Source organism: Rousettus aegyptiacus, unplaced genomic scaffold (genome assembly GCF_014176215.1).
Source record: "Rousettus aegyptiacus isolate mRouAeg1 unplaced genomic scaffold, mRouAeg1.p scaffold_m13_p_7, whole genome shotgun sequence".
Lineage (NCBI taxonomy): Eukaryota > Metazoa > Chordata > Mammalia > Chiroptera > Pteropodidae > Rousettus > Rousettus aegyptiacus.
The window spans coordinates 102,827,715-102,854,348 of NW_023416310.1; the positions used below are offsets into that span (position 1 = coordinate 102,827,715).

A 26,634-nucleotide genomic window follows, 5' to 3' on the forward strand; every position below is an offset into this window, starting at 1 on the left:
GACATACAAGAGAGTTAAAGCCTTCTTCATGATGGCAGACCAGACCCCAAGTGAAGAGAGGCCTTGCTCTTGGTCAGAGTTTTCCAAAGGTGGATGTGCACAGTGGGGAACTTCCTCTCTCTAGAGAGAGCCCCGAGTCTGGATGACTACCTACAGGGGTATGTGGGGAGGGAAGATGGTGAATATTTATCTTGGTTACTTAAGGTTCCCGCCCCCATTCAACTATTTAAAATTTAAGTTTGGGAAACTGAGGCCCACGAGAGTGGTTACTTGGTTGGGTTTATAAAGGGCAGAGCCATATATTAAAATCTCATCATTTATGATCATATTCAGAGTCAATGATAATTCAGTTTAAAACAATTTCCAAGGAAATAAATTATTTGGTAATACACAACCCTGATTCCTTTTAATACCCAGACCATAAACTATCACGGCAGTGAGAACCTACTTCTCAATAGTGCTTTTAAGAAGTGAAAGATAGTAGCTCCGGTGCCAGGGAAGCACACGTTTATCCCTGGAGAGAAGAGAAGCTGAGTCTGACTGTGCTGCTCTTGAACCCTGCAGGTCTATCAGGGAGGGGATGAAGTTCAAGAATCAGCCCAAATTTCATGTGAAACAATTTTAATCATTTTAGAACCTCTCAGACATTCAAAATCCTAGACACAAGGCTCCTTTTAAATAATGTATTTTCTGACTTAGTTGATACCAGAAATAAGTAGTTGCCTGAAGACCTGTGTTTCTAAGGCATTTAAATCCTGAATATTTTTAATGAACATAAGATACCAGGGAGTTGACATTGCATTTCACAATCTCTGAGCACTGATCAATGTTCTTCTTAATCCTGTAGAATTTTTCCACATATTCAGACCGCCCTAACAGCTCCACAAAATCTTCGTCATGAGTGATTACGAGAAGCTGGAAGTTACGTTGCTGTGAGCGACTTTTTATTATCCTGAAACAATATATTTAGAACATTTTATTACTCAAGAGCATAAATAACCCTTTTCTTTATTTGAAAAAGCCACCGAGAACCTTGTCCAACACAAGACCGTGTGCTATGTGATGACCAGGCTTTTCCTGTGCTGTTAGTGTCAGAGCCTCTGAGAGCCCTGCAGGAAGTCAGAGCAGGTATGGGGCAGGAGACCCAGGCCTCCAGCCCAGTCAGGTTGGAGTCCCACCTCTTCCCCAGTGGGGATGCATGGCTGGACTCTTCACCTAGGTCTGGCTTACAGAGGGTAAGAATACATGATTTAGTTTCCTCCAGAATACAAAGTTCTTAACTATAACAAGTGGAAATGTTTTACTTAGTTTTTCTTTATATCTATACTGCTCGACTTCAGGAGTCTGATTTAGTCCTTTGCCTGGGGGTTTCTTGACCTGTGACTAGTTTTCTCTGGAATAAAATAAAAATTTTGTTAAGAAGACAGACTACAAGCAAGGGGAATAACATATGTTGCCTTCTTAGGAGCTGGGTCTACTTAGAATTCTGCCACTACCAGTCACTAGATGCATCATTAGTATGACACACAGGGGGCCTGAGTGGGTGTACTGAGAACCTTTGTGTTAATTATCTACATGTTGAGGCAACTAGCTATGAAACTGAGACCTGAAAGACTTTTTCTTTTAATTAACCACTTATTTATCCCTTGCCTGGAGGGATGCACTTAGGTTTCAAAAGCACTAGCGCTTACTTGCTGGTCACACAGGACTCTTGGGAGATGGCTGGAGAGAGATGGCCCTGTGGCCCAATCCCTATCAGACAGAAAATGTTATCTCTGCCAGCACAGTCTTTAAGCAAGGGCTGCCCACTTCTGGAGACTGCCCACCACAGGTTAATGTAGTAAAAGGTGAGTGCGATTTTGCCCTTTCTGGATTCTATGTAACCACTAATATACTTTTTGAATAAGAGCTTTCATTCCTTGTAGATGTCTGATGCATGTGAAAAGCTGAGAGACAGTCCAAAACCACTATTACCACCTAGAAACGGTCTAGCAAATCATGCTACCCTGTCATGACATGTGAGTCCTCCTAGTGGGTTTACAGGAAAGCCAAACCAAGCCAGAAAACCCTCACCACAAGCTTCCCCATATACACCTTGGAGAGCTGCATGATGTGTCTAGAGCTGCATGATGTGTCTGGAGCTGCTGTTCACCATCTAATTCTTTTTAAAAATCTGATGAATTATCAAAAGGTAAGGCCTAAGGTCTGGCACAGACCAGCTTCCCCAAGGAAGACACATCTAGAAAGGGGTTTCACTACAGAACTTCCTTAATCAAACTTGGAAAGATATCATAACCAGTCCCCAAATTTGAGAAACTTACTCAACCAGAGCATGTGCAAGAGATTCAATGTTTTCTCGGTCCAGATTTGTTGTTGGCTCATCCAAGGCAAGAATGCCACAGTTTAAGCAGAACGTCTCAGCCAGGGCCAGGCGAATAATGAGCGATGCTAACACCTGGAAAATACCAAAGCTGAGCTGCACCGCACAGACCCTTTCCTCATTCACAGTGGGAAAGCAAACACATCTGGCTTAATCTCTTTAGACGGGAAAGGTCATAGGGTCACTCACTGCTTTTATTTGGGAGAGCCTGGCCCTATGACCAGATTTAAGCCTTTCCAGAAGGTGAACCATCAGGTGCATTATCTCAGCCTATCATTTGCAATAAAATAAAATGCTAAAGGCAATGCTGATCCCCTGGCCCCACCCAAATCACATCGACTATAACAAAACTTGAAATCACAGGTGTGAATCAGAAAATGCATTACCATTTAGCTGAAACTAATAATTTAATAATGGCATAAAATTAATCACCTTAAAAATTCATGACCTATTTTATTTTCCTGATGAGATTTGTTAGAAAACTTGGACACATTACATTTTCCAGAACCTCAGAGACCTTTTCTCTCATAGTCTTCCTTAAATCTCTATGTTCTATAGTCCAAAAAAGGCATCTAACCCACATCATACTTTAACCTACACATATGTTTGTACATATAATTTTGAGAGAGAGAATGAATTCCTGGGTCAAAAGGAATTCTGCATCAGGAGTATAGAATCGTAGTTTATTTAAGCTTACTTACAGGAAATCTAAGCAATCAAAACAGGCACTTTCAAGGTTAACAGAAATCTAATACTAAATTCCTCAGACGCAGCTGAAACCTTCTGAGGATACAATGGACACAGAATTAAGAGTGAAGGACTATTCTAGGAAGTCTAACCTATCTTTATGTGAGGTGTAAATCCCCTCTCCCTCTGAATTTGTGAGTGAAGGAGCTTCAGTGAGTGAGCTTCTCTTTGATGCCCTGGGCAGGCTGGCAGACTGCAGAGGCCAGGGCCATATCTTGGCCCTTTGGGCAGACACTTCCTTCCTGTATTTGAATCCCACTGCTGCCACCTCCACCACCACCTACTCAGGGTGGAGTCTAATGGAGCTCCTGGCCCATCTACCAAAACATTTGCCTGTCTTCTCTCCCAACACCAAAGAAACATTTATAGCTAATTAGTTTTCATAATTTAGAATAGCTACAGCAAATCTTTTGTTCAGAAATTATTTTTGAAAGTATTTTTAATTCAAAGAGATGTTTCAAACTATATTTTCTTATTCATTAATATCACTAAAAATCACCAAAATAGAGGATACTGACTATAGATCAAAATTTGTCATTTTTTGCAGACTACGATTAAGATAATAATCTGCAGATGTCTTAAATTACCAGTTGTCTGGGCTGACAACAAAATACATGCATAGAGTATCTTTAGGCAAAAACTGAAAACTACTTATAAAAACAACTCAGACAATATGAGCATCTATTTCTAGAATTTTAAAAATTTGCTAAGAAAATCAGGGCTCCAAAGATGTTATCAAGTGTAATCTTTTGCCAGTCTGAAAGGAGAAAGCTCAAGAATCTGTGACATCTTGGGTACAAACCTGTGCACAGTGAAAGGACTCAAGCTTGTTTTCCAAGGATGTGGGTCCTACTTTCCCAACTTTTAAAAGCTTCATTCCTCTTCCTGATTTGCTCTGTGCACCATATCCAACCAGAGCCTCATGTAGAGCCAGGTGGCCTGGCCCAGCAGCTGAATCTGTGTGTGCGTGTGGTGGTGGGAACAGAGGCACCCGTGGGTATCCCGGCCTTCTTTTAGATGGTCTGCACAACCCAAGACTAGGCTGGGCATGGTGGTGGGGGACTCAGTCCTGTAATGGGGCTGCTTTCTCAGTGAGACTCTCTCATATACTGTAATGCCTCATTTGGCTCAACCTAGGATCTGGATTGCTAATACCGTATGTCACTGATTCTAAATCACTCCACACCCTGCCTTGGCTTTTCTGAAATCAGGATGCATCTCACAATTACACTTGTATTTTTCTTTCTTGGTGGCACATAAAATAATTGTCTTAAAATGACACAGTAGCCTTATTCTCATAAGTAGGGCTGTGAAACAATGAATGGTCTTCAGCTCCTTGTTCTACATTTAGCCTATCCTGTAAGAATGTTTCAGGCCGTTCTCCCAAGAGCTTACTTTACATAAAGTTGAAGGAAATTCTGGTAGAACTGGGAGAATGTAAGAAGGTAGCTGAGCCTGAGTCACTGTGAATGGCGGTCAGAAGCACTGTAAGGAGCCTCCCACCATTCAAGGGTGGTTCTACCACAATGACATTTGTGTCTGTCAGTTTTCTGGGTAAAGGTGGCTCCCTAGGTTCTTGTGATACCTGCCTTTTGTCCAGCACTGCATCGTCCTCGCATATCCAAGGCTGTGTCTCCTTTCAGCATCACTACTCTGTAGTTGTAATTCCGTCTTTTATCAGAAGCTGATATGTTTTCATCGGCATCAGAGCGAATTTCTATATATTCGATATCTGACACAGGAAGAAAAAGATTTTAGAAGAACCTACACTCTGTAGCCTTTTGTCATTTGCAAACATCAAGTAAGCCTAAGAGTGACGTATGAGGTTGACATCACAGGGGAAAACCCTGGCTGGTTTGGAACCTTTTTCTCTGGCTGAGGATTCATGAGGATTCCTGGGCTAGAAGCAATCCAGGTACCCCAACCCACGGTCTCAGCTCTTCCCTTCTTAGTTCCTCTATTAAGAATTTCCTCCTGATGGTGTTCTTCTTATCACATTTTGGCTTATCCTATCTATACTTCAACAGAACCTATTATGTCATCAGCTAAATATAATGTGCACCATAGCCAAATATGTAAAACCTATCAGGCTTTGGAATAGAAACCTTCGCATTTTTTTTTTTTTTTTTTTGCTATGAGATGTTGTCAAGATAAGAATTCTTAGAAAACCTCAAAGAGATGTTCAGTAAAAGGTCCAGGCATGATGAGAAGTGTGGGGCAAGAGCTGGTGACAGGGCTTTGGAAAAAGCACTCGTCCTACATCATGTTAATTACCTTGTCCACGATAGGTACTTCGCCAAAGGTCACGAATGATTTTATTGATTTCTTCCATTTTCATACTGTGAAATTTCATTATTGCTCTGGAGAAAAAAGCCATTGGTACTTTAATGGAATAATAATACGGTTATATACCATTACATGTATAAGAATTTATTTAAAATATACAATAATGTATATAATAATAATGTAACACCATAACAATAACTTGCCCAATATTTTCAGTGATAAAAGTAGGACATAGTAAGAGCCAGAAAAAATGGGACCGAAACCTTGCTGTTTGGCTAGTCCCGAAAACTGCCAGGCATATTTCCAGTGCTTCAGGGTTGTTATGCTACCCTTCTCCATTTTTACTCTCTCTGATATGACAAAGACCCCCTTACATTTTCTTAGGCTTATTGAAAAGGCTGTTTCCACTGATGCCTACTGGTTACAGGAGGACCTACTGAATGGATGAGAGTGAGTTAAAGGGGGGAGGGATACAGGGTCCCTCAATCTGTGGGAAATAGGCAAAAGACTTTGGAACTGCCTTTTCCCCCTTCTATTACTCTTAAGGTTTACCATATTCAGCCTCTCAAGCTGATTTTATTTCTCAGATCTGTGAACTTTTTATCAATTAGAAGCTTTGGTCCAGAAAGAGTGATTTAAAGGCTTAAGCTGAGCTGAACCTTAAAACTTTGACTTTCCCTTCCGAGTAGAAGATTCAGAAATCCTAATTCCAAATATGAGCACCCACCCTGTCCCCGTACAACACTCTTAAAAAAACTAGTAGTTTCTGAACACTAAAAAGAAGGAAAGAAATGTAAAAACAAAAGTAGCTTGTCAAAATCTAACATTGTTTTTACTATAGTCACCTTTCATCAAAAAGCCCTTAGGTTCTTTGGAAGTGGGTTTATGAACTAATAAATGTTGCACCAGTGACAAAAAGGCAAACATCACTGCCATTACCATACAAAGGATGTGAGGTGGCTTTACTTCCATTTGCAAGGCTCTTATCTGATATATACAAAAAAAGAAACTGAACGTAATGCTATTGCTTCTGCATAATCATTTCATGATCTCCTAGTTCACCAGCAAAAGAGAAAGAAATGACTCAACATAAATACATTTTAAATATCAGATGAAGGATTTTGAATAAAGACTAGAAAAAACCATATTCTGCTTGTTGATGAGGATGCAACAAGCCTCCATTTTCTACTTTATACATCTAACTCAGCATAACATTTTATACTTTCATATTTGCTAACAAAACAAAACAAAACAAAACCTTAGAGAATTTATAATCCATAGCTTTATACATTACAACCCTGATTTTTCAAATGACTTTTTAAAACGGCACCTTTCCATTCAAGTTAAAAATCTTCCATAAATAACATAAACATTCCCAATGTGGGTAACAAGTTCTAGCTGGGAGACAGGTATCCAAGGTACAAACACTGAGCCACTGCTGTGGCTCCCCCTGTACAAAAAAGGTGGTGCATCCTAGCCCATGGGTAGGTCTGCTGCGACAACAACTGCAGGCAAAAGCTCTAGTCCTGAAAAAGCTCCAGACTCACTAAGGGGTGTGCAGACAGAGTCGATGCCTATTGCTGTTGGCTGAACCATTGCTTATCTCTGTATCCTCTCAGTCTGTCCAGTGTGGACTTTACGCTTCACTGTGCAACAGCAGGGGATGATTCAGGTAACAACATTAATCCACTTAAGGGAGTAACAATGATAACAGTGATTATTATTGATGAGCATTACCTTCTATGAGGCACAATTATGCTAAACAATCATATCTCATTTAATCCTTACGACAAAACTGGGGGTTAGGTCTGGTTATTCCTATTTTACCATTAAGAAAAGTAATATTTGATGAAGTTAATAACTAGCTCAAGATCAGAGAAAAGTAGCCAGGAAATCAACAGTCCTTGAATATGATATTTAAATAGGCAATCAAAATGCCACCCTTAAAGCCACCAAGCTCAGATAGTTTTATGAGTAAATGTTATCAAATCTTCAAGGTACACTTAGCTCCTGAGTACACTGTTACACAGCAATGAGAAATATAAACAAAAATTAAAAAAAAGTATAAGCCTATTTTGCTTCTGAATATAGATACTAAAATTCTAAATAAAATCAAATTTAGTAGTGAGGGTATGAAAAAGAACATATCATTATCAAGTAGTATATCTCAAGAAAGCACGAATAGTACAACAGGAAAAAATTTAAGATGACTAATTGAATTAATGAATTAAAAGAAAAAAATTGATTATCCCAAGGGCTGTCAAAGTATTTGTTATAATACTAAGTTTTGATTAAAATCCTCAGAGAAAAATAAAATTTCTTAATTTGACAAAATGACCCTATCAGATATCCACAGCAGCATCAAATTTCATGTTAAATTATACAGAAGGGTTCCTCCTAAAGCTAAGAACAAGAGATAGAGCACTCGTATTATGGTCACTCTAAAATAATGTCCTGGAGATCCCTAACAATTCAGCAAAAACAATAAAAAGAAATAAAGAATAAATGAGGGGAAAACAGCCCCTAAAACTTGTCACTGTTTCTGCAAGTGATATAATTGTACATTTAAAAAATCTAAGAAAGCATCTGAAAAGCTATTAACACTAATCGGGTGGTCAGGAATAAAATAAACAAAAATAGTTTTAGTTTCTAGTAAAAAATAGTTTTAGTATCTAGTAGCAAAATCCAAATGCAAATAATAATAATAATAAAAAAGGATCCTATTGACAGTGGCAGTAAAAACTATGAAATACCTAGGAAGAAATCTAACAAAAAGGTATAGGATCTAAAGGAAAAAGCTATAAAGCTTTACAAAAGGACAAAAAGAACTGATTAAATAAGACAGACATACTATGGGGGTCCAAAATGAGATTTTCAATATAGCAAAGTGTCCAGTCTCTACAGTAATCCATAAAGTAAATGCAATCCAAACAAAACTCTCAATAGGATTAAAAACATTATTTAAATGAAATCCATAGGTGACTAAAGTTTATATTTCAAAAGAATAAAGTCAAAAGATACAAAAAGAATAAAATAACAGTACTAGAACAGGAATAAAAATGAAATAAAATCAAAAACACATAGAACTTCAGTTTATAAATGACATTTTAAATCAATAGGAAAGGTTTTAATAGTGTTAGAGGAAAATTTTAAAATTTATTATCTATCCATTATCAAACCTCGACTAAATCCAAATGAATTAAAAGATTAAAAGTTAAAACTATCAGAAGAAAAACATTTTTATAATCTTAAAATTGGGAATCCCTTCTAATTAAAAAGCCATAAAAAAAAAAATACCAAAGATTTGCCTACCTAAAAATTAAGTCACAGATAATACCACAGAGAAAGTCAAAGGACAAATGATAAAGTAGGAATAACTACCTACAATATATATGAAAAGGATTAATACCCAAAATACTTTTAAAAAGTGGTATAGGGAAGGGGGGGAAATGGCACAGATGACAGAGGCTCTGTACATCCCTCTGGTGACCAAATCAAAGTTGTGATGGAAACAAAGAACCAGCAGCAAGGAAAAATCGCCTGGGATCTAGATGAACAAGCCATACAACTAGGGAGAAATCCAATAAATTACCCTGCAATGGCAGAAGGCAGGATGTGGCAAGGACGAGGGGCTGCTGGGTCCCAAGTGGCTGAGTGAGACAGAGGCTGTGGCAGCAGCAGATGCCTCTCAAAGGGGCCGCGTCCACGAGTGGATTTTCACAGTCCACGAGTGGATTTTCACAGTGACGGACCTGCTCGCTCTGAGCACCAGTGCTGATCTGGCTGTGCACAGGGGCACCAGGGACTTACAGGGAGACATTGTCGGAGTGAATGCCCAGGTGACACACGTTCTGAACAGAAGTGCCAGCAGTATCCACTGTTCCCTGTTGAGCACCCCTGCTCTCCCAGTGCGCGGACACAGCGCCACTATAGATGAGAGGTCATCAAACTGGATAACAGAGGTTGCTTTACCCCAGAGGATTCCTTGAAACCCCACCTCCCCCAACTCACAGCCCCACCTAAGCCACATCCAGGTGTATCCTCAGCGAGTCAGGTACTCCTTGCTGGGCAATGCCTAGACTCACACTCTAGGCAGCTGGCCTCAGTTTCTGATGTGGCCTTTTGAGATAACTATAAGCACAGAATCTGTGGATTGCTTGTTGAATCTTAACAGGTGGCCCTGGAGGGGCAGAGGCTTGGGCTAAGTTTGGCCTGTAGCTGAACCCCTCTCACGAGTGTGCCACTGGACACTTACTTCACAAATCCACACTAATAAGAAGCAGAAACCATACAAGAGAAGAGAACAGAGATCCAGATACAATGGAGTCAAGTAATCTAACAGATGCAGAGTTCAAAACACTGGTTATAAAGATGCTCAATGAACTTTCAGGAAGTGTAGATAAATTCAGTGAGAACTTCAACAAAGAGATAAAAAACATAAAAATTGAAATGAAGAACACATTATCTGAGATGAGAAGTATATCAGTGGAATAAACAAAGGAATAAATAAAGTGAAAGATCAAATGCCCTAACTAGAGGATGGGAAAGCCAACGACACTCAATCAGAATGGCAAAAGATGCCAAGACTATAAAAATAATTTAAGGAGCACACGGGACACTAATAAGGGTCCAAATATCTGTCTGATCAGCATATCCGAAGGAAAACAAGATGTTGAACAGCTGTTTGAAGAAATAATGATGGAAAACTTCCCTAACTTAGTGAAGGAAATGGACATAAAATCCCAGGGAGCTCAGAGAATCCCAAAAAACAGGGATCCAAAGAGGCCCACACCAAGACACATCATAATGAAAATGCCAAAGGTTAAATACGAAGAAAGAATATTAAAAGCAGCAAGAGAAAAGCAGATAGTTCCTATAAGGGAACACTCATAAGACTGGCAGCTGATTTCTCAAAAGAAACTATGTAGGATAGAAGAGCTTGGCACAAAATATTTGACGTAATTAAGACCCAGGATCTACAACCAAGGATACTTTCTCCAGCAAAGCTATCATTTAGAGTTGAATGATAGATAGAGAGCTTCCCAGACAAAAATAAACTAAAGGAATTTATCACCACCAAGCCAGTATACAGGAAATGTTGGAGGGAATTCTTTAAGAAGAAAAAACATGTATTAAAAACAAGAATAAATAATGGTAACAACTACATTCTTATCCACAAGTACTTCAAATAGAAAAGAATTAAGTGCTCCAACTAAAAGATAGAGTGGCTGAAAGGATGAGAAAACAAGACCCCTACATATGAAAAGGAAGGAGATGGAAAAAGATATTGCTTTGATGAACCTAGAAGGTATATAAGTCAGACAGAGAAAGATAAACACTATATCATTTCACTTACATGTGGAATCTAAGGAAGAAAAAGAACAAACTAATCAAAAACAGACTCACAATTACAGTGGACAATTTGGTGATGGACAAAGGGGAAGGGAGATGGGGGATGAGAGAATGGAGTGAAGGGTTAAAGAAGTAAATTAGTTGCTGAAGGATTGTCACAGGAATGAGGAGCACAGCATAGGGAATGTAGTTAGCATTAATATGTTGGCTAGGTGGAGGGTGGGGAGGGAGGGAGCAGTTGGGGGAATCGTTTTATGAACTATATAGATATCTAACCAATGTATTGTATACCTGAAACTAATTAAAATAAATTAAAGAAAAAAGTGGTACAAATCACTAAGAAAAAGACAACCAAATAGAAAAACTGGCAAAGAGATACAAATAGGCAATTCCTGGAGAAGAAATACAAACAGCCAATGTATGAAAAGAGGTTTAACTTCACTAGTAAACAGGGAAATGCAAAATAAAGTGAGCATTTTTTGTGCAGCAGATTGGCCAAAAAAGGGTGATAACATGAAATGCAGACGTTGACAAACGGTTACTTACATATATGAACATAAGAGATTTTCATCACACTAACATTTATGAGTGACCTTGAAGGTCCATGACCTTCATTCTGTAATGATCATTCTGCTGAGGCAAGGATGTGAATTTCATTGACTGGCAACTATTGTGAGTGGTCATCTAAGTTGTTCCAGCCCTACCATGTGCTTAGAGTGTGCATGTCACTCAGATGAATGCATACGTTAACTTGTATGAAATGCTATGTTTTGTGAAAACTGATTCCCAAAGAATGTGAAAAGGCCTAAAGTCTAAGAATATCGTGGTTTATAAATTATTTGTCTTATATTTAGATACTCAAGAATCTGAAAGACTTCCTTAAAAATTTCAGTAATAATCTATGGCATTTTGAGAGTAAGTGATGGCTTTATTATTATTGATAAATTTTAGTGATCCATGAAAGTCTTAGGATGTGATCCTTACAAATAATAAGGGCCTACTAATTTCCTGTTTGAAAGAGGGCACTGTCAGGCCAGAAGGACAAAAAAGACAGAGTGAAACTTTTCTATATGATACTATAATGGTAGATACATGTCATTATACATTTATCCAAACCTACAGAATGTACAACACTAAGAGTGAACTCTAATGTAAATTACAGACTAGATGATTATGACATCTCAATGTAGGTCATCAAATGTACCACTCTGGTGAAGGATGTTGATAGTGGGGGTGACTATGGTTGCTGGGTGGGGGGAAGTATACAGGAAATCTCTGTTCTTTCTGTTCAATTTTGTTGTGAACAAAACTGCTCTAAAAATAGTCTATTAAAAAAGAGAGAAACAGAAAAAAACACATGCCAATGTAATGTGTGAAGCTGTCTCTATCCATCTCCATCTTCTTTCTTTTCACAGACATCCTCTTTAAATGCTAGGCTGAGTGTACTGTCCTTTAGCATCTCTCTGCACCATGGCTTCTGTCCCAGCAATGAGATGATTTTCCTTTTTGTTCTAAGCTGTCCAACTGTCTTCCACCCTCAGACATTTAATGAAAAGTTTATGCAACCTTCTGAGTTATCTTCTTCCTAAGTATACAAGTATTCTAGCTTGATGTCACAAATGAAGCATGTTAGGCCTCCCCAGGACAGTAGTTGCTGCTGCTCTCAGGCCACTTTTTAAAGCATTTTCGGACTTTGCCATTAAAAGAACTGAATGCTGGAAATAGAGTCATTAGAGAGCTGGTATCTAAGGGGTTGAAAAAATATCTCAATAGACCAAAAGCCTCGTCTGCCAGGAAGAGATCTTTCCAGGTCTTGCTTCTTTCATTATTTAAACCATCTCTGGGACTCAAGATAATAAGGAAGGTTAGCTACCATTTTGTAAAATCTGAACTGCTGCTCAATCAAAAATGCACATACAATACTCAAATTAGAAGTGCACATGAAATGGTAAATCCTGACTGGATTTCCATAGTCTCAAGCTATTTCATTGCATAAAATATTGATTAAAAGAGCCAAATACAAATATGACTTGTTAATAAAAAATATTAATTTGTAAGTATGAAGAAACTAGTAAGTCACTGAAAATTAAAGAGGTTGAAAAAAAGCACAAAAGAATATACGTACAAAGGACATTTTCCGACATCATCTTCATCCTTGTATTTAAAACTGTATCAACTTTGAGATATACAAGTTGCTAAAGAATTGGCTATGACCACTGCTATTCATTATCATATTAGATATCCTTCCTATTGCACTGGTACTACTGTGAGAACTTCCTGTCTCCCTACATTAGGTCAGCAGAAGCCCTCTCGTATAAGGGAAATGGTATCATGAGTATCATGTTCTACTGAGTTTCATATTCCAAACTAATAAAGATTTTCATTACCGAGCGAAACTCGAAATTCCTAAATTGCCACACTTACATTGCACATTTAAAAGAAAAATGACCTTTTTCGATAAAACTCTTTAGATTATTAAACTAAATTCTTAAAACCCTTAAAACTATTGAACTAATTTCCTTTAGCCAGACTCCCCAAAATTCAGCTTTTTAAAACTTAGACAATGGTTCAACCACTATTGCAAGATAAACATTTGGTTAAAAAAAAAAAAAAAACTGCAGTGAGTCTGAAAAGCTGCTGGCTATCTTTTGGTTTTACAATCTGCCCACTTGATGCTACAAGGGCTGCTGATGTAAAACTGTACCCATGGTTAGGAGGAAAATGGTTGGACATGAGAAGTGAGCCCTGCCTGGCTAAGTCCTCTGAGCTTGCAAGGAGCCAGGGTCTGAACAAATTTACAGAGAACTGGCTGCCTTGGCTGCAAAACTGTAAAAGTTACAAGTTTCCACTGAGTCTCAGAAGTGTGGCTTAATATGTAACATTCCATGTTTGGTGAAGAATGACAGTGTGACATTGGGCATAGAAAAGTGATATATTCTAAAGTCATTTGATTCTAATGGATGTATTCTGTTAAGGGAGCAAGGAGTAATACATCCTAAATGATGGATATTTTCTCTCATCTGGTGTAAGTGTATCTGACCATGACAATGCTTATAATCAGTGATGTTTTTAGATGATTACTAATAACAGATGGTAATCAGCTTTTCTTGAAAATGCATTGCTAATTTCCTGTGTTACCTTAAATAGACAGCTGAATGCAACAATTACACTGACTGCATGCATCATTCTAAGAGGTGAAACAATGAGGGAAATTTTGGACCTCACTTTCTTCTATGTGAGAAGGCAAAGCTAAAAAGGCTCACAGTATGAACCTTCAGAAGGCCTTTTTTGTAAGAAGCAGCCCACAAAGACTCAATTTGGGGGAAATAGGTACCACTTCTTTTCTTCTCATTTAGTAGAATCCATCTGGTTACTAGATAATGGAAATGAGTAAACAGCTTGGCTTTGTTCTTTAAGTAAGCCTAAATTGCTGTAAAACAGCCCTGTACCTCTCCACCTCCACAAGCCCCTGACTGGCCACATCAAGGCCCCCTCGCACACCCTCATTCCTCTCAGTGTGATGCCCCTGTGGCTGAGGCACTTTACTGAAATGCCCTTCCTTCATTATTTAAGGCCAAGGTCAAACACTCCCATTGGACTGTTACCAGTTTGCAAGAGGGCAGAGTAGGATATCTCTGTCTTCCCAGAACCTGATGAGAGGACAGAACAGGGATTTTGGAACAAACGGGTGCCTTATTGCGGGAATTCTCTTTTTCCTGCTGTCACTGGCTCTCAGGGTCTGGCGGGATAGTTGCAGGGCAGGCTCCTAGCTGTAGTTTCTTATTCAGTTAATATATCGAAACCCAGAATTCCCTGTCAACGTACTAATAAGTGGAAGAGCTACCTTGTATCAGAATAAGTGCAAGTAAAATTTAAACCAAAACCAACCTACCTACCTAACTAGGCCTCTCATTCCCCTCTATCACCACATTTTTCTGCTCCCTTTCACAGAACTTTTTGTATGAATTACCTATACTCATTTTCTCCAGTTCTTAACTACACGTCATCCTTTCTTCATCCAATTTCAAGGCTTCAGTTCCAGCCAGGCCATTGAGATTGCTCCTGAAACTCATTAACCATCTCCACTGTCATATTCAAGGGTCAGGTCATTTTTTTTTTTAATTACAGTATTTCTGATTTTTAAAGAAATTATCTAAAATTATAGTCAACATACAATATTACTTTAGTTTCAAGTGTACAACATAGGGATTAAAAATTTATATACCTTACAATGCGATCCCCCCTATAAGTCTAGTACCCATCTGGCACCATATTGTTATTACAATAATGTTTTGTTTTGTTTTTTAGAATCCATGCATAGTGAAATCATATGGTATTTGTCTTTCTCTGACTTATTTCACTTAGCAAAATACCCTTTACATTCCTCTATGTTGTTGCAATGGCAAGTTTTTATTCTTTTCCATGGCTGGGTAATATTACATTGTGTGTATGCATCACAGCCTCTATCCATTCGCCTAGGTGTCTTCCATGTATTAGTCATTGTAAATAATGCTGTAATGCACATAGGGGGGCATATATATTTCTGAATTAGTGTTTTTGAGTTCTTTGGATAATACCCAGAAGTAGGATTGCTGGGTCACATGAGTTTTTTTTTTTTTTTTTGGGACACCAGTTTACAATCTCACCAGTAGTACATGAGGGTTCCTTTATCTCCATATCCTCACATTCACTTCCTTTGTCCTTTGATAACAGCCTTTCTGACAGGTGTGCGGTGATATTTCATTGTGGTTTTGATTTGCATTTTTCTAATGATGAGTGACACTGAGCATCTCTTCATGTGCCTGTTGGCCATCTGTGTGTCTTCTTTGAAGGAATGTCTGTCTGTTCAGGTCCTCTGCCCATTTTTCAATTGGATTTTTTTTTTTTTGATGTTGAATTGTATAAGTTCTTTATATATTTTGGATATTAACCCCTTATTAGATATATCATTCGTGAAGATCTCCCATTCAGTAGGTTGTCTTTTTGTTTTGTTCATGATTTCCTTTGCTGGGCAAAGGTTTTTTTAGTTTGATGTAGTCCCATTTATTTTTGCTTTTATTGTCACTGCCCTAGGACGCATATGCATAAATAAATAAACAAGTAAGATCAATGTCAAAGAGTTTATTCCCAATGTTTCCTTCTATGAGTTTTATGGTTTCAGGTCTTACATTTAAGTCTTTATTCCATTTCAAATTTATTTTTGTATATGTTGTTAAGAAAGTTGTTTAGTTTTTTTGTTTTTTGTTTTGCCTATCTGTCCAATTTTTCCAGTGCCATTGTTTGAAGAGACTATCTTCCCCCCCCCCCATTGTATATTCTTGTCTCCTCTGTCATAGAGCATTCATATAGGTGTGGGTTTCTGTTCCATTCATCTATGTGTGTTTTTGTGGCTGCACTGCACTCTTTTGTTTACTATAGCTCTGTAGTATAGTTTGAGGTCAGGTAGTGTGATACCACCAGCTATATTCTTTCTCAAAATTGCTATGGCTATTCAGGGTCTTCTGTGAGTCCATATAAACTTTACAATTATTTGTTCTAGTTCTGTGAAAAATGCTATTGGTATTTTGATAAAGATTTCATTGAATCTGAAGATTGCTTTGGGTAGTATGGACATTTTACCGATATTAATTCTTCCAATCTATGAGCATGGTATATCCTTCCATTTATTGGTGTCTTTTCTTTTTTTCTCAATATCTGATTGCTCGCACAGATCTTTTACTTCCTTAAATTTATTCGTAGGTATTTTATTACTTTTGATGCAATTGTGATTATTTTCTTAATTTCTTTTTCATAGTTCATTATTAGTATAAAAACAGAACTGATTTCTGAATATTGAGTTTGTATCCTGAAATTTTGCTGAATTCATTATTAGTTCGAATAGCTTTTTGGTGGAATCTTTAGGGTTTTCTATATATAGTTATGTCATCTGCAAATTGTGACAGTTTTTACTCTTACTTTCTGATTTGGAGGCCTCATTTTATTATTTTCCTGTCTACCTGCTGTGGCTAAAACTTCCAATACTATGTTGAATAAAAGAGAATTGTCATCCCTGTCTTATTCCTGATCTTAAAGAAAGGGTTTTAGGGTTTTACTATTGAGTATAACATCAGCTGCAAGTTTATCGTATATGGCCTTTATTATATTGGGGTATCTACCCTCTATAACAACTTTGCTGAGCTTCTATCATAAATAGATGTTGAATTTTTCAAAAGCCTTTCTTGGATCTATTGATATAATCATATGGTTTTAATCTTTCATTATGTTTATGTGGTATATCATATTAATTGATCTGCGGATAATGAACCAAACTTGTATGCCTGGAATAAATCCCACCTGATCATGGTGTATCTTTTTACTGCTGGATTTGGTCTGCTAATATTTTGTTGAGGATTTTTACATCTATGTTCATCAAGGGTATTAGCCTGTAATTTTCTATTATATAGTTCTTTTTCTGGTTTTGTTATCAGAATAATGCTGATATTGAAGAATGAATTTAAGAGCTTTCCCGCCTATTCAATCTTTTGGAATAGTTTGAGAAAAGTTATTCTTTCTTGAATTCTTCCTCCTCTTTCATTTCTGATTTATTTGGGCTCTGTTTTTCTTGATGAGTCTGGCTAAAGTTTTATTAATTTTCTTTACCCTTTAAAGAACCAGCTCTTGAGTTTTTTTCTGTTATTTTTTTACATTCTATTTTTCATTTATTCCTTCTCTGATCTTTATTCTTTCCTTTCTTCTATTCGCTTTTGGCTTTGTTTGTTCTGTTTCTAGTTTCTTTAGGTGTAACACTGAGATTTTTCCTGTTTTCTAAGGTAGACCTGTATTGCTATGAATTTCCCTCTTAGAACTGCTTTTGCCGAGTCTCACAGATTTGAATTGTGTTTCCATTTTCATTTATTGCAAGATATCTTCTGATTTCTTACCTAATTTCATTAACCCACTGATTGGTTAGTTGTTCATGCCACATTTGTTTTTTTTTCTAGTTTTCTCCTTGTAATTGATTTCTAGTTTTCATACTGTTGTGATGGGGGAACTGTTTAACAATTTCAAACTTCTTAAATTTGTCAATCTCTCCTTTTATGTCTATTAACATTTGCTTTATATTTTTAGGTGCTCCTATGTTGGGTAATTATATCCACTTGTTGATCTCTTTATTACTACGTAATACTCGTCTATGTCTCTTGTTACAGCTTTTGTTTTAAAGTCTATTTTGTCTGATGTAAGGCTTGCCACCCCTGATTTTTTCCATTTTCATTAAATTTATTTTTCCATCCCTTCACTTTCATTCTGTATGTCTTCTGATTTCCAGTTGAATCTTTTGTAGGCAGCTTATGTCTTCTTTTTAAAAAAATCCAATCAGCCACCCTATGCCTTGAAAGTAATTAAAAATAATGATAAATTACTGATAGGTATGTAATTACTGCCATTTTAGTTTTCAACTTATTTTTATGGTTCTTCTCTGTTCTTCTACTCTCTTGTACATTGATGACTTTCTATAATAGTTTGTATTCCTTTTTCTATTTTTGTGTATTATTACATATTACAGGTTTTTGGTTTGGGGTTAGCATGAGAGTCACATACACCAAGATATGTTTGTAGCAGTCTATTTTCAGTTTATGGTTGCTTAAAAACCCTTGAATGCATTCTAAAAGCACTACATTTTGACTCACCCTCATTTATGTTTCTGTCGTCTATTTTACATCTTTTGTGTATGTAATTTATTATTGCAGTTATACACATCTTATTTTGTATTTTAACCTTCATACTAGCTTTATCATTGGCTGATTCACTACTTTTAGTGTTTGCTTTTATCAATTAGATTTTTTTCCTTTCTATAATATTTAGTTTTGGCCTTTTCCACTTAAAGAAAGTCTCTTTAATATGTCTTATAATGATGGTTTAGTGGTGATGAACTCCTTTAGTTTTTGTCTGGGAAACTCCTTATCTATTGTTCAATTATGAATAATAATCTTGCTGGGCAGAGTATTCCCCCCTTTTCATCACTTTGAATATATCGTGCCATTCCCTTCTGGACTACAAAATTTCTGTTAAAAATCAGCTAGTGGTCTGATGGTGGCTCCCTTGTACATATCTCACTGCTTGTCTCTTATTTTTAAGATTCTCTTTTTATCTCTAACTTTTCGCATTTTAATTATGATGTGTCTTGGTGTGGGCCTGAGTTATTTTGTCTAAGACTTTCGGCACTTCCTGGACTTGTATGTCTACTTCTGTCACCAGGTTAGGGACGTTTACTTCATATGTTTTCTATCTCTTTCTTTCTCTTTTTCTTTTTCTTGGACTCCTATGATGAAAACATTTATATACTTGATGTCTAAGAGGTCCCTCATTAAGATATTTTTTTCTTTTGGCTGTTTCAATTCGGTGATTTATGCTACCTTGTCCTCCAGATTCCTGATTCATTTTTTGCATCATCTAATCTGCTATTGATTTCTTCTGGTGTAGTTTTCATTTTAGCTATTGTATCACTCAGTCCTGGTTGGCTTCTATATTTTTTGTCTCTTCGTTGAAGTTCTCACTGAGTTCTCTCAAATTTTTCAGAATCTTTATAGCCATTGTTTTGAACTATTATCTGGTAGAATGCTTGTCTGTTTCATTTAGTTCTTTTTCTGGAGTTTGTCTTGTTCTTTCATTTGAAATATACTTCTTTGTCTCCTTGTTCTGGCCATCTCTGTGTTTGTTTCTATGTGTTAGATAGATCTGCTACGTCTCCCAATCTTGAAAGAGTGGCCTTATGTGAGGCCCAGTGGCAGAATCCCCCCGCTGGAGTCGCTGAAAGAGACTCTGGCCAGGTGAACAAGTTAGGTGGTTGGGCAAGGTCTCAGGGAGACCCTGGGACAGGGCAAACAGTGATAGCCAGGTTAATGAAGAGTGACGGATTTTGTGTCCACTTATCTGGGGCCTGTTAGGTGCAAGGAAGAGCTCAACAAAGGAACAATGGCACCCACCAGTGCTTCTGTCTCCTGAGAGAGTTCCCACTGATTCCTGGCCTTCCAGTCTCATCATAAAGTTAGTTGTTTTAATTCCTCCGCATATGACCCAAGCACTTCTTGAACTGCTGCCTCTGTGATAGAGCTTTGAGCTAATGAGTTTGTGTGCAAACCCTTTAAGAAGGATATTTCAGTCTCCTACTGCCCTTCAACTCCCTAGGATATTCCTGGTAGTGTTCAAAGCCAGATGTTATAGGGACTCCTCAGCACAAGTGCATCAGCTAGGGAGCCCAGTGTGGGGCTCAGACCCCTTGTTCCCCAGGGGGAATCTTCAAAGCTGAGCTATGTTTATTAATCTCCACAGTGTGGGTGTGGGACTTCATCTCTGCCTGTCACACCTGTCTAACAAGTTCCAAGGTAATACTGATAATGCTGCTCCAGAACTGCTTTGAGAATCAATGCTTTTGATTTTAAAATATGCATGTTAAAGATTTAAAGGTAAACACCTAAATAACTAAAGCAGAATATGTCATTTACAATCTAAAGAAGGGAAAAAGGAGGAATAATGAAAAATCAATCTCACAGAAGGCAGGAATGTGGGGAAAAAAAGAGAAAAAAATACAACTCTGTAATCAATCACAAATTGAAAGGATCAAATCACTAGTTAAAAGACCATATAGACTGAATGAAACACAAAGTTCTGTTATATGCAGAATATATTACGGAGTTGTAGTAATTAAGACAGTTTCAACAGTAGTATAAAATGACCAATGAAACAGAATGGAAAACTCAGAACTGACCCATACACATATGAAATTCTGATATATGACTTAAGTGACACTGCAGATCATTAAGAAAAGGACAGACTACTCAATAAACAGAGCCAGGATAGTTGGTTATCCAAAAGGAAAAAATGAAATTGAATTCCTATCTCTTGCTGTCCATAAAATTCAATTTAAGAGTTAATACCTAAATGTACTAAAATGTGAAAAGCAAAACTTCAAAACTTTTAGAAGAAAATATAGGAGTAGAGAAGGATTCCTTAAACAAGACACAAAAAGAGCTAACCAGAGAAGACTGCTAAATTCGACTACTTTAAAATCTAATCTGTTCATTAAAAGACAGTATCACTGAAAAGATAAACATAAAAAGCTCGAGAATTTATTTGCAATTCACATAACTGAAAAAAGAACTAAAACATAGAGGAGATAAAGAACACTGCAAGTCAATAAGATGACCAATAAGACATTAAAAATGGGTAAAACATATAAACAAATGTTTCAAAGAAACGAAATGATCAAATATGAAAATATGTTCAGCAATATTAGAAATCAGGGACTGCAAATGAAGACCACAATGATTTATCATTTTAAACCTCTTAGATTAGTAAAAAATAAAGAAACTGATAAAAATCAATGTCAGAAGATTTATCGAAAAATGCTTATATTCTGCTAGTGGTGTCAGTTAGTGAAACTACTTTGGCAAAAAATTTAACATCATTTTATAAAACTCAGCATACCCTACAACCCTGAAATTTTCCTCCCACATATACTCAAGGGAATCTCTTACACTTTTGCTTCAAAAGACATGACAAGAACGCTCCTAGTAGCAAGGGTAAAGATCTGAAAACAACTGAATGTCCATCTACTGGAGAATGGATATACAATGGTGTATTCCCACAACAGAATTCTGTACATTGGTGAAGATGAATGAACTACAGCTATAAGCAACATGAGTATATAAAAATAAAACATGTGAAAAAGCAAATCCTAGAAGGATACATAGAATATATTTTTTAAAAGCTCGAAAAAACCCCCAACGTACATATGATAAAACTATTTTTTTAAAAAAGCATAGAAAGCAGTGGTTACCAGGAGTGGGAATGACAGAAGGTTGAGATAAGGAGGAGTATTTAAGTGGATGTCAGTTAGTGATAACAGTAGAGTTCTTGGATTGGGTGTGTGTATGAGGGTGGTATCGTTGAGTATTTCTGAATATGTTTTACAACTTACCTTCATAACTTCAGCATGTGTGTGTATATTCACATATTTTTTCCATTCTTTGTTATGTATAAAATATAATTAAAAAGAAAGGAGAATATGACAAAAATATGCTAGTTGCTAATCACTGCAATGAGAACCAAATTCCCAGTCCAATACTTACTGGTCAAGAGTCTTATAATAAATGTCCAGATCCTTGTTCACAAGCTCTGTTGTTCTCATAACAATCATCATTTCTCTATACTTTTCCTCAGCATCTCGAAATTGAGGGTCTCGAAGCTCTTTCTTAAAATGAATAATTTCTTCTTCATAACCCTTCTGTCGCCCTATTGCCAAACTGTGATTTCTTTTTATACTTTCTATTTTTTCTTCCAACTTTTGATGGTCACTGTAAAAGGAAAAATGACACATGACGGATATTCTTAGCTTTTAGCAGCCTGAAGTGGTCTCTTTAGAGAGATAAGTATCATTTATCATTCTCATTTGCAATCAGCATATAACAGCCTCTTCTTGCTTTTTAAGCTTCTCAAGCATCCAGTTTTCTAAACAGCTGACTTCTGTGTGCTGAACAAAGAACTCTCATAACATGTGAGCAATGAGAAAGTTTCTGACTTGTATTCATAGATTAACCTAAGTAAAGCACTCTTGATTAACATTACAAATTCACAAACTTCTGATTGTGAACTGAGAATATACAATTACCAATACGGAGAAGTTACTGAATAACAGGTGTCAAAATGTAGTTCACAATATGTTAAAACAAATATAATTTTACATCAATTAAACTATTAACTTTTACAATAAAGTTCATAGTCCTCTATAAAAACAAACTTTCCCTTGCACAAGTATGCAAAAAAGCATTAACACTGACCAAAAAAGTAAATTATCCAAACTTTTCTGATAAATTGGTAGATAATACAGGTATTAACGTATGCTTTAAAAATCTTCATTCACCTAACAATGACTTTTTAGGCACTGTCTTATGTGCCAGGCACTGCTTTCAAGTTTATGAATATCCTTAAAGAACTGGCTTGATTATCTGTTTTATTGATATTTCTGTTGTGTCCTGATTGAAAAAAGGTTTTAAAAAGAACAGTTATACTCAGTAATCTGAATAAATAAATAAAAAAAAAAAGCACTGGTATGTACTGATCACAGAAGAAATCATAAAAATATCTGTTTTTGGTCTTTGGTAGCAAAGACTAAATTATTACTTTTAAAGTTTCTTCTAAAAAGCTTTACTTTTTCCAACTTGCCATTGAGAGCACCAACAGAATAGCATTAAAGAGTTGAGGCTTGGAAGTTAGGAAATCTGGGTCACGTTCCTGGCTTTCATCATAATTTCCTATGATTCTTTTAGGGTCTCAGTGTCCTAATGCCTAAAAAATGAAGATGCTGAAGATGGAGAACTATTCCAGTTGTAAAATCTGATTTCCTTATTATATCAAAGTGATTTTAAATAGCTAAACTATGAGTTCTTACAATAACAAAGGATTAACCATTTGTTAGGTTTTATGAATTAAATTAAAATTTCAATTTACTATATCCCTTAGAAAAACTTAAGCATTCTTTGGTTCAGGTTTGTTTATAAAGTTAAGAAGACAAATGAAAAATCTACAAGAAATGGCTAAATGAATGAGAAACCTATATTTAACCTGCTGAGGTGGTTCAAAAATCTACTTGATGAGCACAATCTTTTATACTAATCTAGTGCCTTAGCATCAACAGGGTTCTTATGAAATTCTTAAGGCAACTCTAAGGCAAAGAAGGCAAGAACAAAATCTTCTCTGTTGCACTAGGAAGACAGCAACTACAATTAAGTACCAAGAAAACCAGATGAGAGAAGAATTAGGTGAATCTTAAAAAAAAAAGAAAGAAAAAGAAAAAAACCCCTGCCCTAGTTGGCATACAACTGGGACAATCTAAAATGGGTCTACAATGGCAAATCACTTTGGGAATTACTCTACTGGCAATATTAGAAACTGCACAAGCTCTGACCTAGGCAGGGTCTATAGGCTATTTTTGCTCAGCAACATTATCTTGTGAAGCAGGCTAGTAGAAATCTGGGGGCATGGCATTTTAAACCTGCCCATCACTGCAGTATGACTATACATTCTACATCACTTCTTCAGGAATTTAATTCGCAAAGCCATGAAATATATTTGTATAAAAATCCTGTCCACCTTCCTTTAAGTTTCAAGGGACATTTAGGCTAAAGTCTTAATCCTTTTTAAAAGCATACTTTTTCATTTGTAAAACCTGCATTTGACCCATTTCCTTCAAATGTTGTTTTCTTTCTTCTTCAACTTCTTTTAGTTCTTCATTTCTTTTTCTTAATGTGAGGTTATCCTGCAGCCATCTTTCTTGTATCTAAATGTAAATATTAAATCAGTTAACAAAAATAATCAAGTAACCTACATGTGATTCATAACAGGAAACTGCTGACAGGGAGAGCTAATTCTACCTTACTTAGAATCATGTTAAATGCAACAGAGTGGAGAGTAAGCCAGTGTGAGGGGATCTGCAGAACCAGACTAATCTGGATGACACGCATACACGCAAAACAAATTTAATTAATGAAATAAATAACTATATGTTTAAATAGTTTATACCTATATCCCACTAAATCATCTTGCATAGGAACCCTACAATGGAGCTTACTGATCTAAAAGATCACTTTTATCAGAGGTTTCTCTCAATTTATTTACCTGGTTGTATTTGTCTCCTAATATGTGACAATACTTAGATACTGTTAAGTATATCAGATAAGACCTTTACATTCAAGCTGACATATAATAATCATACAAAGTAGTAAGAAATGCCACAGAAATAGTATATATCTATGTACTTGATGACACTTTTCTGGCCTTTGAATTGAACTGAAAACTTAAAAAGTTGGCTGTTCTTACTGAATAGTTTTGACCTTAAAAAAGAGACCTAATCACTTAGCAGCAGCAGGAACACCAACAGAATATTTCAGTAGTTTTGCTGGTGATAACAGACTTATGTTAAGAAACAAACATTGGTAAAAAAATTTTAAGTTGACTCCTCTTTGAAATTTGAAATTTAGAGAAATAAATTTCCTGCAGACACAATGTTGGTTAACAGAGCCTGATTATAGAAAACGCATTGCAAGTTCAAAGCCAGGACTTCTCAAAGAGGGAGCAGGAGCCTCCTTCAGTAACCCTTGCAGGCGAGGTAAAATCAGTGTAGGAAGAAGGAGAAAGAGGTAGATCTTTGATATATCTTGTTGCCAACAGTAATGGTGCAGAGTCACTAGGGAAAAAGGATCTGGGAGGTGGGAGAGGAGGGCAGCCAAGAACTTCTCTCACATGCTTATTTGTTCATATCCAACCTTGCCCATCTTTGAATCCCTATTTTGAGGTTTTCTTTTTCTTTTTTTAATTAACTATCATTAAGGCTTCCTTCAGTTTTCCTGGAAATAATAACATAAACATATACACATCTATTAAAGGCATCTTACAAGCAGTGAAAGGAGATTAAATCATATGGTTGCAAATATTCTTTTGTTGCCAAGGCAACCTCATGTACAACTGCAGCTGCTATGACTCTAAAATTCTTCCATGGGAGACTATCCTTGTACTTTTTCCTTATTAGGAACAAGACAATGTGCTATTGCTTGTTTTCATCATTACGTAACACTGGAATTTGCTTTAATGGCCACAGGAAATAACTTTTTTCTTTTGTAAATTATTTCTCAGTTCCAGCTGTTTCAGGTGTACAACATAGTGATTAGACATTTATGTAAATTATGAACTGATTCCTCCCCAATAAGTCTAGGACCCATCAGATACCAATTATTATTATTGATTATATTCCCTGTGCTGTACTGTATATCACTGTGACTGGTTTTTAACTACCAATTAGTATTTCTTAATATTCACTTTTTTCATTCATCACCCAACTCCCCTCTGAATTGGTAATCATCAATTTTTTCTCTTCGGGGTTTGTTTGTTCATTTCTCTTGTTTTTTAGATTCCACATGCAAGTGAAGTCATATGATATTTGTCTTTCTTGTTTGACTTATTTCACCTACCATTAATACCCTCTAGGTCCATCCACGTTGTCGCAAATGGCAAGATTTCATTCATTTTAGGGCTGAGTGATAGTCTAGTGTGTGTGTGTGTACACAACTTAATTTTTTTATTGATGGACACTTAGGTAGTTTCCGTTATCTTGACTATTGTAAATGCTGCTGCAATGAACACGAAGTGCAGGTATCTCTTCAAATTAATGCTTTAGATTTCTTTGGATAAATATCCAGAAGTGAAATTGCTAAATCATATGGAAGTTCTATTTTTAATTTTTTGAGGACCCTCCATACTGTCTTCCATAGTGGCTGCACAAATTTACAATCCCAACAGTACACAAAGGATCCTTTTTCTCCACATCCTTATCGTACTTGTTATTAATTGATGACAGCCATTCTGACAGGTGTGAGGTGATATCTCACTGCGATTTTAATTTGCATTTCCCTGATGATTAGTGATGTTTTCATATTTTTATTGGTCGTCTCTATGTACTCTTTGCATAAATGTTGATTCAGGCTCTCTATCCATTTTTTAATCATATTATTTATTTGATGATCAGCTATTTGAGTTCATTATATACTTTGAATATAAGGTACATCCTTATTGGATGTATCATTGCCAAACATCTATTCCCTTTCAGTACGATGCCTTTTTGTTTTGTTCATGGTTTCTTTTGCAGTGCAAAACTTTTTAATGTAATCCCATTTGTTTATTTTTGCTTTTGTTTTCCTTTCTGGGAGACATATCCAAAAAAAATATTACTAAGAGCTATATCAAAGAGTTTATTGCCTATGTTTTCTTCTAAAAGTTTTATGGTTTGGGGACTTACATTTAAGTCTTTCATCCATTTTGAGTTTATTCTTGTATATGGT

General features: G+C 36.4%; 1 protein-coding gene across 3 annotated transcripts in view; it reads right to left on the reverse strand.

Moving 5' to 3' along the window:
- Positions 1-604: 604 nt before the first annotated feature.
- RAD50 (RAD50 double strand break repair protein) overlaps positions 605-26,634 on the reverse strand; it is an 84,149-nt gene continuing 58,119 nt past the window's right edge. For all 3 annotated transcript variants that reach the window (XM_036224182.1, XM_016118400.2, XM_036224183.1), the window contains 6 exons: positions 23,953-24,080; positions 21,874-22,098; positions 5,402-5,487; positions 4,717-4,859; positions 2,322-2,455; positions 605-952 (listed from right to left, as the gene is read on the reverse strand). In XM_036224182.1, the coding sequence (XP_036080075.1) occupies positions 766-952; positions 2,322-2,455; positions 4,717-4,859; positions 5,402-5,487; positions 21,874-22,098; positions 23,953-24,080 (903 nt within the window). In that variant the 3' untranslated portion in view covers positions 605-765. The remainder of the gene's footprint in view (positions 953-2,321; positions 2,456-4,716; positions 4,860-5,401; positions 5,488-21,873; positions 22,099-23,952; positions 24,081-26,634) is intronic.